Source organism: Amphiura filiformis, chromosome 3 (assembly GCF_039555335.1).
Source record: "Amphiura filiformis chromosome 3, Afil_fr2py, whole genome shotgun sequence".
Taxonomy (NCBI): Eukaryota; Metazoa; Echinodermata; class Ophiuroidea; order Amphilepidida; family Amphiuridae; genus Amphiura; species Amphiura filiformis.
This window is the reverse complement of record NC_092630.1, coordinates 39,723,835-39,738,806: the sequence shown is the minus strand read 5'-3', so window position 1 is coordinate 39,738,806 and position 14,972 is coordinate 39,723,835. Positions and strand designations below refer to the sequence as shown.

General features: G+C 35.6%; 1 protein-coding gene across 1 annotated transcript in view; it reads right to left on the bottom strand.

The window, feature by feature from the left end:
* Positions 1 to 14,972, bottom strand: part of LOC140148501 (leucine-rich repeats and immunoglobulin-like domains protein 1) — an 81,152-nt gene that overhangs the window by 55,366 nt on the left and 10,814 nt on the right. Inside the window, 1 exon segment of the mRNA XM_072170482.1 lies at positions 11,488 to 11,559. Coding sequence (XP_072026583.1) covers positions 11,488 to 11,559 — 72 coding nt within the window.

The following is a 14,972-nucleotide window of genomic DNA, read 5'->3' as shown; positions in this document are numbered from 1 at the left end:
CCAAATTCATTCTAAAATTTGCCTTGTAAAAAAGCAATACCAGAGAACAAAGTTGCAAATAATTTCAATTAAAAAATATTATGCCCAATTCTAAGCTAAATTTTGTGTATATATGCACGATCTAGAATTTTTTCTTTCTTTGAATCGTCATGTAGTTCATCATGCAGCCAACAAATTGAACCCTTTTGTGTTAAGCTCCATGCCCTTGACCTCTATACATTTTTAAAAATACAGAGCCGAATTCAATTTATTATTTGCGTGCAAGAATAATAATTGAGTGAATGCCAAGCGAGCAAATTAACACTGTATTGGTACAACACGAGCACCTCAAGGTGCAGCTCCAAAATGCAACGCTTTTTTTTCTCTCTCAGCTGACCTAACAAAATACGAGAATCCATGATCTGCATGCCTAGCTTTCACCCCTTAAGGCTTGATCATGCTTGGTTTTTTATCTGAACACATAGCATGGGTTTCTCAAGTCAGAGCTATGCTAGAAAGCAAAAAAAAAAAAAAATCAAAGGTGGAGAGTATAATGAATTCGTTAAATTACATTTGACGGTACTGAAGTGTGAGGAGTTCGAATTTGCTAGTGCCCACGATGTCTTCAACAACGTAACCTGTCAATAACAAACCCTGTACATATGTATAACAGCCCAGCCCTAAATATCAACAAACAAATAACAAACATGATCTTACTGCATGGGTGGATCTTGCCGACCTGGTGTTAAAATGTCAATCAATGAAATGCTTTGACATTATTAGAGCATGCAGCCGATGTTATGTAATGCAACGTTTGAATTCAATACAAATTTTGTATACGGTACTAAACTTTGTGGAATTCAAATTGTGGACATAAATCTTAAAAGTTAAATGCTGATAATTAAAAATAATTATGAACAATAACATAAATCAACACAGCACTGCTGCTTGATACAGAAAGTGAAATACACAACGCGACTATACCTTGAGTCGTAAATAAATGCATGGCGTAGTCAGCATAGTACTTGTAACTCTATCTGACCAGCCCGTTGCGACCATCCCAAGCCAAGTAAGCCAGCTGTGAAAATAGCAATTGGCTCATCACTTAGCTTATATTATAATAGAAGTGCACACTGTACACGATAATACACTAACTTGGGCCAATTGGGCTGTATCAACAATTGCGATGTCCCAAAAAATCATGAGTCCATTACTCGCACCTAAAGAGGAAGGTCGCTATGATTCAAGAAACAAAATTCATAAGATAATACTGTTTTCCTACATGTTTCCTTGCTGTATTATGCATGTGTTTCAAAAACTCTTTTCTTTCTTTCATTTTAACCTTCTTTTAAATGCAAATAAACATAATAATACTCTGGAAAAATGTAGTGGACCATTTCACCTCTCAGAACTAAAGCATTTTGCATTGTTAGAACAATACCTTGTATAGGGCATGCTAAACCATGATGCTGTATTTACGATTTTAGGAATGCTGTTGTTCTGTTTATCCTGTTCAGATGCAATGACCAATTTGAAAACAAAGTTTGTTATTTGATTTGGTGTCAACCAACCAATTTCTAATTGTGAAGCGCTGTAAGCTGTGACAGACAGACCTCATTTTCTGGAAAATGCTTGCGCGATAGCTAGCATTACGAAGAATGCTCTGTTCGTGAATGTTTGAAAAATGTGCCTGAGCCTAGAAATAGGCCTGAGTGAGCGATGCCTGCTGCTTGTTGGCTGAGTAACTGTGAAATCTCGCAGCGACGTCTGCTGCGTTTGGAATGGTCATGCTGGGACCATGTCCTGGCTTCAATGACCTATTGAGTCGCATGACCTGACACAATGAATTACCTTGCACATATAGAGCCAACATGGCCATGTACAGCCTGGTATCAATGCGCAAAAAGGTGTAGTGGCATCCAGATGAAGCTCTTTAGCAGCCACAGGAAAGTTGGTTAACACCGGGCATGAAACAAGTGCAATGCGCATCAGGAGCGTGATGAGATTGTCCTGCATCGGGCTATTCCAGTTGAAATCCATACACCCCCCATGAAAGACATAACCTTAATCTCCAACAAAGGGAGTGTGGATTTCAAATGGGGTACTGAATGGGTGACTTCATTTGAAATGTACAGCCCTTGTGTGGGAGATTAGAGTTGTGTCTTCCATAGGGGGCGTATGGATTTCAACTGGAATAGCTGATTGCGTGTGTATGGTTATCTTTTCTGATCTATGATGAACTCTCCGCTGAAAGAAACCCACATACCTGGCTAACATCTGTTCTCATATGCCAGTGTTGACAAATTACTGATCCTTGTTGCAAAACCAGACCACTTTCTCACTTCTATTGTCAGGTCTGGAGAGCATATCAATCTGAAGGGTACATGACATTTACCAGATCTATTTGGGAATGTGGAAGTTATTCTGATGAACTTGACAGTACTGTAATTTGTATAGGAGTTCATAAAGCTGTCAATTATGGACGATACAAGGGTGTGTGAAGTTCAATCAACTCATCATTTCCAAATTTGTTAATCAATTTCTTGAATCTGCCAAATCAGAAAGACAAACAGTAATAAAGAAAAATATTGATTACACTGATCGGTTCACTGACAGTGTGAAATTAACTTTCAATTTAATAGTCAAAATCCAATTGTAATTTATAATTACAAAATCCAAAGTTCTTGAAAGGGTTTCTGTCACGGTTTGATGCATGCCGCTGCTGGCAAAAATATGTTGGTCGCGCATGGCCAATTGCAATGAAAAGGTAAATTCAAGCGCAGGTCCGGCAAACAAAGATGTGCCTTCTGCCAATTCAAACTCACCTGGTCATGTACAAATTCCCCTATAATGCATTCACATTATCGGATTTCAACAGATATAACTTCAAAGTTTTCAAGGCAAATTTGATTTACACATGCCTGTGTCACAGTCAATGTACAGGCACATTTTATGTTTACAAGTACCGTACTGACGCGAGTATAGTCCCACCTTCGAGTAAAGTCCCACCCCCAAACTTTTGGAAAATTTCAGAAATTTAAAAAAAAAAAAAAAAAAAAAAAATTTAATTTTTTTTTAAAGTTATTTATTTTTTTGGTTTTGTAGTGTCCCTGGACCTAGACCTAAATGCTAGGATCATTCATGGTTGACCTAAAAAAAAAATTGCAAGAGTGTTAGTGTAGTTAATATGAAAATTGATAATTTGTAATGTCAACTTATTAATTTTCATGCATTAAAAAATAACAAAACATTTTGAAATTTTTTTTTTTTTTTTTTTTTTTTAGGTCAACCATGAATGATCCTAGCATTTAGGTCTAGGTCCAGGGACACCACTGAAAAAATAAAAAAATTAAATAATTTTTTTTTTTTTTTTTTTTTTGAAATTCGAGTATAGTCCCACCCCCCAATTTTGAAAAATGTTCACCCAAAAACGGGGTGGGACTATACTCGCGTCAGTACGGTATGTACAAGTATGCAGTTGCACATGTAAAGAGATGCACACCCCCCCCCCCCCTCTTGTACATTCTTACAAGAGAATTACAGGAGAATTACCAGACATTCATTCAACAAACATTCATTTTTCTATGCCTACACAACCTGTGGATATTAGAATTCTAAACAGAACTCAAATCCAAATTCATCCCATCTCCGGAACTTGCTTCACCTCATGACACAAGTCCATTGTTTTCATCATCACCAGAGCACACCTCATGTCATGATCTTCCTGATGAGCTCCTCTTGTGATCATGGTGATTGGGCTTTCATGTACTCTCAAAAAGTAACACAAATCACCTGATAATTTTCACTTTCTAAATTTTAATTTAGATAGTGAAAATTGTAAAGCCCTTTCTAAACATTTAATTTTTTTCGTTAATTGTGCAAGTCTTTAGGGACCTTTTAAAGGCGACACTTCTTTGACATGTCATCCAACTGACAGATGCCAATAAGGATTGTTCCTTTACGTTTTTAAGTGTTATTTCCTTGGATTCTTTCCCTAAAGATTCATCCTAACATGATTGAAAATAGACTTTTATATATCAGCATATCCACCTGGTTATTTTGTATGTGACGATACATGAGTCAATGTCAGCAATAGTAAGTTTCTTTTATCAAACAAATTATTGCCTTGGAATTTAAACAACTGTTTATCCCATCTTCAAATTTGAGTGTACTGTTCCAACTAAAGTGAATCACAGAAGACCACTTAGTAAGCTGGATTTGTATCCAAGGTTGTAACTTACTATGTAGGCCCTACACTTATGGTATTGTTCACACCACTTGAAGATTTAAATTAATCATTCTTTCATCATTCAATATTCATTATACTTTTTATCTGTCTGTTGAGTGGGGGTAGGGGTGAACTATCCAAACAAATCCCAACACTAATCCTAAACCTAACCCTAATCCTACCCTAACCCTAAATCCCAACCCTAACTCTAATCTTATTAGCATATCAATGATATCATGCTCTCTTACACTAAGGATAAACCGGAGTATGTGCGCTGCGTGCATGTGTTCCTTAACTTTGTTTGTGTGTGTAACTTTGTGTGTGTGCCTTCATACAGTTTGTACATAATCTCAGAGTTGTCATTTTCGTCACAAATCCTGGGTATAGTCAACACCTCTCCTTCTGACTACAAATCCACTCTATCGCTAGTTTCATGATAGATCTCATCCCTTCACTCTCAACACCAAGTAAGTCCTGCTATCTCCTTCCTATCACTTCAACACACAGGGGACCGGTAAACTAAATAGTACACTATACCCTGACTGAGTGAAAGAGTACTTTCCCCCTCCCTTTTAATTTTCATATTCTGTCATCTTATCCATTGCTTCCCTAGTATTTTGTATCAATACTCCAAGAAGGTGTCAACAAGGGGTAGGAGGGGGATTAACACAAAGTCGTCATTGGCAGGAAAGCTGATCCTAGCACTAGGATTATAGAGGTGCCAAGTTTTATCTAACACAGCCTATATTTTTTCTCATTTTGCGAAAATTTGGTACGGTAATATAAAATATGTATCTGAAATTGATCAAAATTAGAATGCATGCGCCATGTTTGTACATTTACATGCATGTAGCCTCTGGGGTCAGGTACGTGTATCTTGACACACCATATAGGTCACCCTGATACTGAACAAACTGAAATATCTATAGTTGAAGCTGCTTACTTGAACATAGCGGTTCTTACATGTACAACAATATACAAAGAATATTCAGCTGACAAGGGAGCTCCCATATCATTATCAAAAGTCACGACTAGTCAACTACCCCTAAATGAAGGTAGAGATAATGATTATTGGTGACTTAGTTGTATGACCCAGTTGCCAATGTCATGACCAATATCGCTGCATCAATTTCAAGCACATTGTCTTAATAAAACATTGAGCTGCCTGACGTGAGCCCATTAATTGGACAGTCGGCCATGGATCATGCACCATATAATGTCATGGATGTAATCATCTTTATGACAACAAACTGTGACTAATGTAACCTCAACAAATGACACTGATTAAAACTTCCTGACTACAAAAATGACCTATCCAGTGCTATCATGCTTTCATCACCAACCCAAATAATCAAATTACAAAGGCTCACCAATCGCCAATTTACAAGAAATTTAAAAGGGGAATGATTCGTAAGCATCCTAAATTTGTTTCAGATTGCTTTATCGCATGTAACTTGTTGTATGATGCAAGTCTTTAGCCAACATGCATAGCTATGCCACATTCAATGACATTTATACAGGATATGCTGCACTTTCAATTTCTCATCAGTGGAAGGGACATGGACATGGTTAAAAATATGGGTCCAGCTCAAAACCAAAGTAGAACTTGTGAACTTCAACCTAGTTATGGACGGTCATGTAAAATGCCTTTGATCATCAACTGAAATGTAGGTATATTGGACAATGTCACAATTCAATTAAAACATTGATTTAGTATTACATACACATGAAGATCTTGATTCAGGTCAATTGTTTCTAAAAGACCAACATTTTTGTCCTAATCTGATGGAATTTTGCCCTATGTAATCTACTTGGGTTCTCATCATCTTTAATTATCTGCAATAGTATCACTGCAGGTGTGATCTACCAACATGTTAAATGCTTTCATCACCAACCCAAATAATCAAATTACAAAGGCTCACGAATCGCCAATTTAGAAGAAATTTAAAAGGGGAATGATTCGTAAGCATCCTAAATTTGTTTCAGATTGCTTTATCGCATGTAACTTGTTGTATGATGCAAGTCTTTAGCCAACATGCATAGCTATCTCAAACCTGCCACATTCAATGACACACTATGGCCCACAAGAGCCTCATCCCAATGACATAGTCCAATAACCTCAATTACATGCAAAATTTGACCTCAAGTTGCAGAATATGAGTTTTTGTACCCAAATCTTCTAAGGTCATTCAATGAATGTACAAATGTATTGGGGTTTAAGAACTGGACCCTGATAGATGAGCATGCTGTGGATCCTAGTGGCATTCATACAGGATATGCTGCACTTTCAATTTCTCATCAGTGGAAGGGACATGGACATGGTTAAAAATATGGGTCCAGCTCAAAACCAAAGTAGAACTTGTGAACTTCAACCTAGTTATATTGGTCATGTAAAATGCCTTTGATCATCCATTGAAATGTAGGTATTAATGTGATATTGGAGAATGTCTCAATTCAATTAAAACTTTGATTTAGTATTACATAAAGATCTTGATTCAGGTCAATTGTTTCTAAAAGACCAACCTTTTTTGGCCTAATCTGATGGAATTTTGCCCTATGTAATCTACTTGGGTTCTCATCATCCTAATTATCTGCAATAGTATCACTGCAGGTGTGATCTACCAACATGTTAACGATACTTGCTAATTGATAATACTGTTTACACGACCCACCTGATTCAACACCCACTACCGACAAATAAAGGAAATCTAAGACCAACCAAAAATAAAGAACACACGATATAACACAACATACAATTCCTTATCTCGCAGGCGATGGACTTCAATCATGTGTTATCATTCGGAACAAGGTCCCGGTTTGCGATTTTCTGCTACAACACAAATTTATCATAAATAGTGACAGGATACTGTAACAGTTCCCATCCATTTTGACATTACATGTACTATGTCCATCCATTTACAGGCACAATGTACAATGTCATACAGAGGTGATATACACAGTGTGCATTGCTTTAATTTAACTCTGGGTGTGAATAGGGCTTGATTTACCAAACAAAAACATTAATTGCATCCAAAGGCATATATCGGTATTTTTTTTTATACTAGTAGGTTTTCAATGCATTCAGTAAAACATACTTTCTTGATTCTATAATTTGATGTCAGAATGGGATTGTCATTTGTGGAAATTGAAAAATCCTGCATGATTTAACATTTTTCCCTATTCCCCACCCATACTGTCAACTGAGCATAATGCTTTGCAGCAGGATGATCAGGAATTATCTCACCAACCATAGAACTATTTAAAGTAAGTACTGTTTTGCATGCTATTCAAGTTCTTCTCCAAGTCTATCACTCATTTGAATGATGGGATAACCCGGATAAGATTAAACTCATCTTGGAACGTAACCTTGGGACTTCATGATCTAATTTGGTTGTATTCCTATCAGAACTGAATGACCCCCTGTTTTCCAATTCACAAGAGAAATCAAAAGCTAACTAGTTTACATAGCAATGCCCCTACAGATACAGACATGACTAAAACTGTACTTGGATCTTTGAGCAAATAAATTAAAGTCGGAAATGAATACAATCCATATTGCAATAAAATATGACCATGTTTTTGAAATCATTCAGGAAAGCCCGCTCATGGTCTGAACAATAAATCTGATCAAGTTTTACAAACAATTTTTGTTGTTGCTGAAGTGGAGATCGGCTTTCATTGCATGACATGTATGAGATTGAGATTATTGCACATGTCACAAAGAGCTTTTGCTACTGTATCCTGATCCTCCCCCTTCCCCAAACCAAATAAGTGTATCGTAACTCTTTATGAAGACAATCACGCTGCAAAGCTCACTTCAACAAAACTGTACAAATGTATGCCATGGTTTATTGAGTCACAAGGATTGCACAGATTGGCAAGTTTAAACAGAACTTGACCCAGCCAATTACAATTGAGATTAAAGTTGTATTAACGAAAAATTGGACGCCAGGACAAGAGTCATTCAAGATAAATTCTTTATCTTTCACTATACGTAAGAGTGAACATCCAACAAAACAAACATATATGTATATTTTGAACAAGTGAACAAATACACGTTTTTGACTCACAATAAACAAACCAAGAATTCATCAAATACGTGTGTACAAGTTTGGTATGCAAATACGAGTACATGTAACTGAAGAATTTTGAATTTCATTGTTCTTTAGTCATAATTAGTCCAAATATTAAACTTGAACTTAAATTGAAGAAAATTGCACTTGAATAATTGTTCAAGAGGATTGACCTTAGCTAACCTTGGTTAATATTACCCAATTTAATTTAAATACCGTTTAAATTAAAACTCACATGACAAACTAAACCAAGCAACCTACAGGATTTGATCAGTCAAAACTGATCAAAGGATATTGGGTTGAGTTGGAAGATTCATCCCGTCCCTCTAGACTTGATCCGAGGCCTAAGGGTGCCATTAATCACAAACAATGTCTAGCATGGGTATTTTATAATGAATCACAAGCTGGTCTTCTTCCAAGAGTTTCCAAGATTTAGTATTGAAAACTTGGCCTGAAATCATGATCCTAAAGAAATTCCAAAAACACCAGATGTGTTCAAAATCATGCACGTATAGTCGTATACCCTACTGAAAAAAAAAATCCTTTTATTTGATTTGTTTTTAATTAACCCGAGATCTAATTCTCAGAGCAGTACAAGTTTACAATTTTACAACTTTCTAAAACGAAGACTGCGAACTATCTTCAATTTTAATTTCAGTTATTTACCTGAAAGGGAGGGGAGAACAAGTGGTAGTAAAGTATTCCGACTTAACCACATATGGGAGGAACAGGCAGGTAGAGCAAGAGTCTCAGAAACATCTACGTACATTTGTAATTTCATATGGAATTTTTCACACATTTGCAATTTTTGAACCACTTTGTTTTTAACATTCCTAATCCTATACAAAAAAGAACACATACGCATGTTGTTATTTCGCGGTAGCTACGTTGAGCGCGAAATTAATGTTTTACAAAAATTTCCACTGTCACAGTATCTCTGAACTATTTTTTCTAGATATCTGTATATATCTCCTATACGGTCGCATGTCATGAGTTGGTCATCTTTTGTGTAACATAATGTAAAATGAGGAAAATATCACCAATTGTGATTCACTTCAACACAACTTTTAATAAATACATTTTAGACCATTATAAGTATATATTTCTGGAAAGCTTATATTACAAGGATGCCAAATCAACAAAATATAGCATCATAATACAGGGTGGGTAAGAAATATACAGGGTGGTACATCAACAAAATTAGCATATTTCTTGTCACAGTGAACCCCATATTTTTCTTTTCTGAAAGCTATGTAGCTCAAAATAAATATGGATTCAGAAAGACATTTCATGGGCCCATCAAACAAATTAGGAAGAAAGAGTTTGGTATCCCTTGTGTTAAACATACAGGGTGGTCAAAATTGTAAAATAATTTTACAATTTTATGACATTTATCAATCAAAACTTTTTTCCTCCATTTCTGGCACTAAAACTAATAGCATAATTGAATTCCTCATCAAATTTCCTTTAAAATATGTGTACTTTTGAATAAGCAGGATGCTTCGGGCCAAAGATAGGCCATTTAGAAATGTCAGAGCATTATGTGTACACTTTGTACAGTAACATAATAGGAAAAACTGTCTTAATTAGCATTTAATTAGGCAATTAATTAGTTACATCTTTTGTTACAGTTGATCTACTATGAGGTAGATCTACAATCCAGGATGATATAATGTGCAATTTGTGGTCCATGCTAGCTGTACTTTTTAAGATACGAAGGTTTGAACTTTGCCATATTTTCACAATTTTGTGTACAACCCTATGGGGCTCCCCCGCCCCAGCTCCCCCGGCTCCCCCATTGACACATCTTACATATTGAAGTATAAATCTCAAAGTAGTTGTCCAATTGACTTGGGGTTTTTGTATTTGATAAAGAACATAATTATCTACAAAATGACACCAAACTTTCCACAATAGGTACTATACTTTCAGAATAAACCAAACTTGAAGTGTGAAGAAAGCATTTTCATGTTACGGCTCCTCCATTTTTGGGTGACCTATTTGTGACATGCGACCTTACCAATTCATCTGTTCTTATTTAACCTTTCGTCTTTGGACAAATCCTCTTAATTTCCGCACTGACTTTTGTCAGTTTCCTTAAACACTGCACCCTTTTCCTTCATTTGGATGCTCCTGAGATCTGATTGTCAAATATCATCCATCTGTCAAACAGATTCTTTTTACAACATTGCAATAATTATGCCGAATTCATCACCAAAATCAGTTTAGCACTTAAAAAAACATAAAATGAGTTAAATTCTCAACTGGCCACCAGTACAGACTTATAGTCCCAAATTTCATTAGTAATCAAATTAACTTTGAGATGTCACCAATTTCAATGCTTTTGTGAAGTTCATGGCAACATGAATCATGATTTCCCTCCAGAACTGACATGCCTGTTGCATCTTTCACCACCGTGCTCTATCTACATTTGGTTTCTATGTCATCCTCCCAAATGTAATCTAGGCCAATGATGTGATACACAACAGCTTTACCCAAATAAATATCCTCCTTTCTTTAGTGCAAGTTCCCAGACCGGGTATGATCCCTGGTAAGGTCTAGCTGGAAGTTTCCACTGGTGGGAGGGAGGGAGGGACAGGAGTATTGGGACTGAACACCTACACCACAAATGAGATCCAGCTTGGATGAACCATGGAAAGGCTGGTAGCAACAAAACAAGTATCATTCCAATTGATGATATATTCCATCTCTCACTCCTTCCTACCCTATGTGCCGATGCGTCACGAACGACAGCTTGTTTGTTCTTGATCATGTGACGGCCTGCTTGCATGCGCTATTAAAGTTAGGCAAAAAAAATTAATGTTTTGGTTCTCGTCCCCTCCCTCACTCAATTTCTGGGATTTGTCAGATTTAGTTTTAGTTAGACTTTTCAACAACAAAAATTAGACTTTGGAATGCTTTAGAAAAGCTTTGAACATAATAGTTTACATTTATAAGAGAAAAAGGATTATTTCCAAGAATCTCACATTTGAAAAATGCTAATTAATTTTAAATTAAAGGAAAAAACCTCCCTCCCTCATCAATTCATGAAATATCTATGGTCAGGGAACCAAAACATTAATTTTATACGGCCTTAGCGAAACGAATACAGTCTTGTAAGTTGCAACAGAACAATTTTAGTAAAAAAAAACTACTTCTAACTATATTATTCAAAATAAAGACAATTACAATTACAATAATACTTACAATTCTCTAAGGTTGCTTAATCCAACAAAAGCATCATCAGGTATTGTTGTTATTTTATTGCCTTGAAGGTGCCTGTATTCAACAAATAAAATAAGGTTCTTTATGTTTAATTTATTAAGGAAAAAAACTAGGCCTGGCCAACAATTTAAGAACATACTGCTAAAATTATTATTCAAACTGATTTTAGTCTTGAACAAAAAACTAATTAAGAACTTGGTAGAAAATATAGTTTTTAATTATAAATGATATTAGGAATGTTATTAGAAATTATTATTCCAACTGAAATCTGATTAAATTGAAACAATTTGATGTAGACTTGGAACAACAAAGTAAGAACTTGGTTATTGGTACAAAATGTTTAGTTATAAATGTTAATTGTTATTAGAATTTGATTTGATTAGGAATCAAACTATTTCATTAATTATAATTATATTAATATTTGATGGATAAACCTAGTCTAAAAATTTCTTTACAAAAATCAAAATGGTACTTATTTTATCATCAATTTAGGCAAAATGTTTGAAGGCAAAAAAAAAGTTTCAAAACACACTGGAATTGTGGAATATTTCTCAAAACCCAAGAGTCTTCATGATGAACATGTGACGGGGACAGGGGTGACTGCAAAAGTACCCCTTTCAACTTTACCCACAATGCTCTCTATCTCCAAGGCCCTTAAGGATATCTACCAACACCATGACCTTTCCGCGAATAAAATGTTCAATTTCAAGCCTGCCTGATTCCTTATGTTTATTTGGCATGGTTACAACTACCCTTGCTTGCCCCTTATAAAAGCCACACACATTGCCAGAAGATTGCCATGTAATTATGAACAACATGGCAACAATGTTCAATTTAATGCACTTTTTATCTGCTGACACAAAAATGTTCATAAACTATAGAAGTCAGGACGAAGAAGTAACATTTTGTTCATGAGTCAGCCTGCTTTACATGTAGTTAGGGCAGGGTCCTTTGAACCCCCCTACAAAGGGCAGGGTCCTTTGAACCCCCTACAACATCCACATTTACTAGTAAAAAAAAAAAATAATATTTTAACCATTCTTTTGAAGAGGCAAGCCGTATTAATTATTCCACTCATTAAGATAAATACAATCTTTTGAAGAGGCAATCATGCCACTGAAATACAACATTGTTGCAATTTACAGTTGTATAGCAACTTTTGACACAATAGATGTTGAGCCCATACTTTCTAAAATTGGTGTCTAGGAAAGCAATTTTTACTAAATAAAATAATTGTGTATGATTTGTTTCCTGTTTCAAGCAAAATAACAAGCACTGAATATTTAGAGGTCAACATATATTTTGAGTTCACCAGGTAATGACAATAGACTCAAGTGTTTCAAAGTAGCTGCCAACACCTGAGTAAATTTCCCCTTACTCATTGTATTGAAGAGGCATCAATGAGCTTTGTGTGTGAAAGGAACTGCCAATAACTTTCTCCTATTGGTTTGTCAAGTACTATGATGTAACATGACAATACCAATTGATGTGGTCATTCAGCAATGGTCCATTGGATTGTGAGTAGGTGGTCACCTGGGTAGAGGCAACAAAAGCTTTGATGGACACCTAGATGTTGAAGAGGATGTGACCATGAATATTGAGAAATTTGTATGAGATACAAAGGAGGATGTAATCAGTCATCTTGTCCAAGTCATGGTGGAATAATTCAGACTTGACAGTTTATGATCATGATGGATGGACTGGAGAATATTATTATTTATTATTGTTGACTAAAATTTAATTGAAATTGGCTAGACCTGTCAATAAAGCTCCAAGATCCACCTTACGACACTAACAGACTTTTAGACTGTCAAGAAATTGTAATTCTGTTTGAATAAGACAGGTCTTCTAAAACAACAAAATATTAAATATTCCATAACATGCATTATCAGTACAGTATCACATGTAGTGATGTACAGTCTTACAGAATACTGAAATGAGCAGATTATGCTTTAGGTTACTAGAAGAGCGTCAAAACAAAATTGTGTCCATGCTAATTTTCATGAATTCAAAAACTTGCTTGCATATTTTAATTTTGCAATAAAATATTAAAAGCAATTAACAATAACATGTAAATTATGAATATGAGTGCTATACAAAAATCAAATATGTGTGCTCTGATACTAGCAAAATAAGGTAAGTCAATGACAGTTTGCAAAATAGTTCTAGGCCTACCTGTGTACGGTACTAATTTCACTTTCAGACTTAAGTCTTCTAGATTAACTTTTACATCAAATTCTATGTTGGAATTCCATTAACATTCCATTCTGAAATAGAGCTCAGACTTTCAAATCTCTTCTTAGTCATGCCAAATACAACTTACATGCTTGTTTTGTGAATGATTTTTTCTTTCTTCCCTTTTTTTCAATGTAAACTCTGGCACAAAACCAGTACATAACTTCCCCTTAGCCTAAGGTTGTATAGGTCAGTCTTAGTCACAGTAAGTGTGCATCTTGCAGAAGTAATATCATTCTAATGCTACTTATCCCAATGAGATTTGTGTTTTTATCTGATGAAAAGTGAAGAAAAAGAGTACACATGTCCGGTGATTGCACTTTCTGTATTTTTTGCTCTGATTTTAGTCCTAAGGCAAAATAAAAACCAAGCAGTTGATAGCTTTACACCTACTTAGTTAATCACAAAACAAGCACAAATTCAGGACCATTGGAGGGTAATGAATATGATCAGAAGTTCTTATCACTGTACACCCATGTGACCTATATGTCCGAACCACATGTTCATGTGAGTTTTTACATTTTTTTACAATGTTGTTGAAAGAATCACACATTTTGCTTTGCTTAAAAATTGCTAGTAAAGATGAAATGTCCTTTAAACATTGTACATTAGACTTGTGGTCGCCTGCCAATTATACTTCACAGACGGACATTCAAATCAATGAAAGCGTACTTGTTTGAAATTTAGATTACACTTACAGCCAACAGAGAATATATTGTATCATGTACCAAATCTAGACCAGGGCAGTTGCAGTGCAAATTAGTGCAAATTGTTCATGAACGGTACAGTACTGGGATTATGTACCCTTTTGATTGGGATGACAGATTCCTGGTTTCCACATGTAGGCTAACCTTTTTCACACAGGAACTACCGTACTGTTGCTACATTTAAATCTCGGGATACAAAATGTACATTGCATGACATTGTAAACGATACATGACATGAAAAAAATTGAACCAATTACACCATGCAATGTCACACAATGTTGTTACTTAGCAGCCGGTCGCCAAGATTGGAGCCTCTCATGAAGTGCAAAGTCAACTACGACTTGCGATTGCGAAAAGGCATACCGGTAGCGCACGCACTTGTACTGAGAATTAAAAATAATTTAACAGTAGAATGTTGAGCTTCCTGGTTCAATTCAGTGACTACAATTTGCAGGAAATTTAACAGATTCTCCGCAGGCGCTAAATTTGATGCAAATTAAATGATTCTAGATTTTAAAATTACTG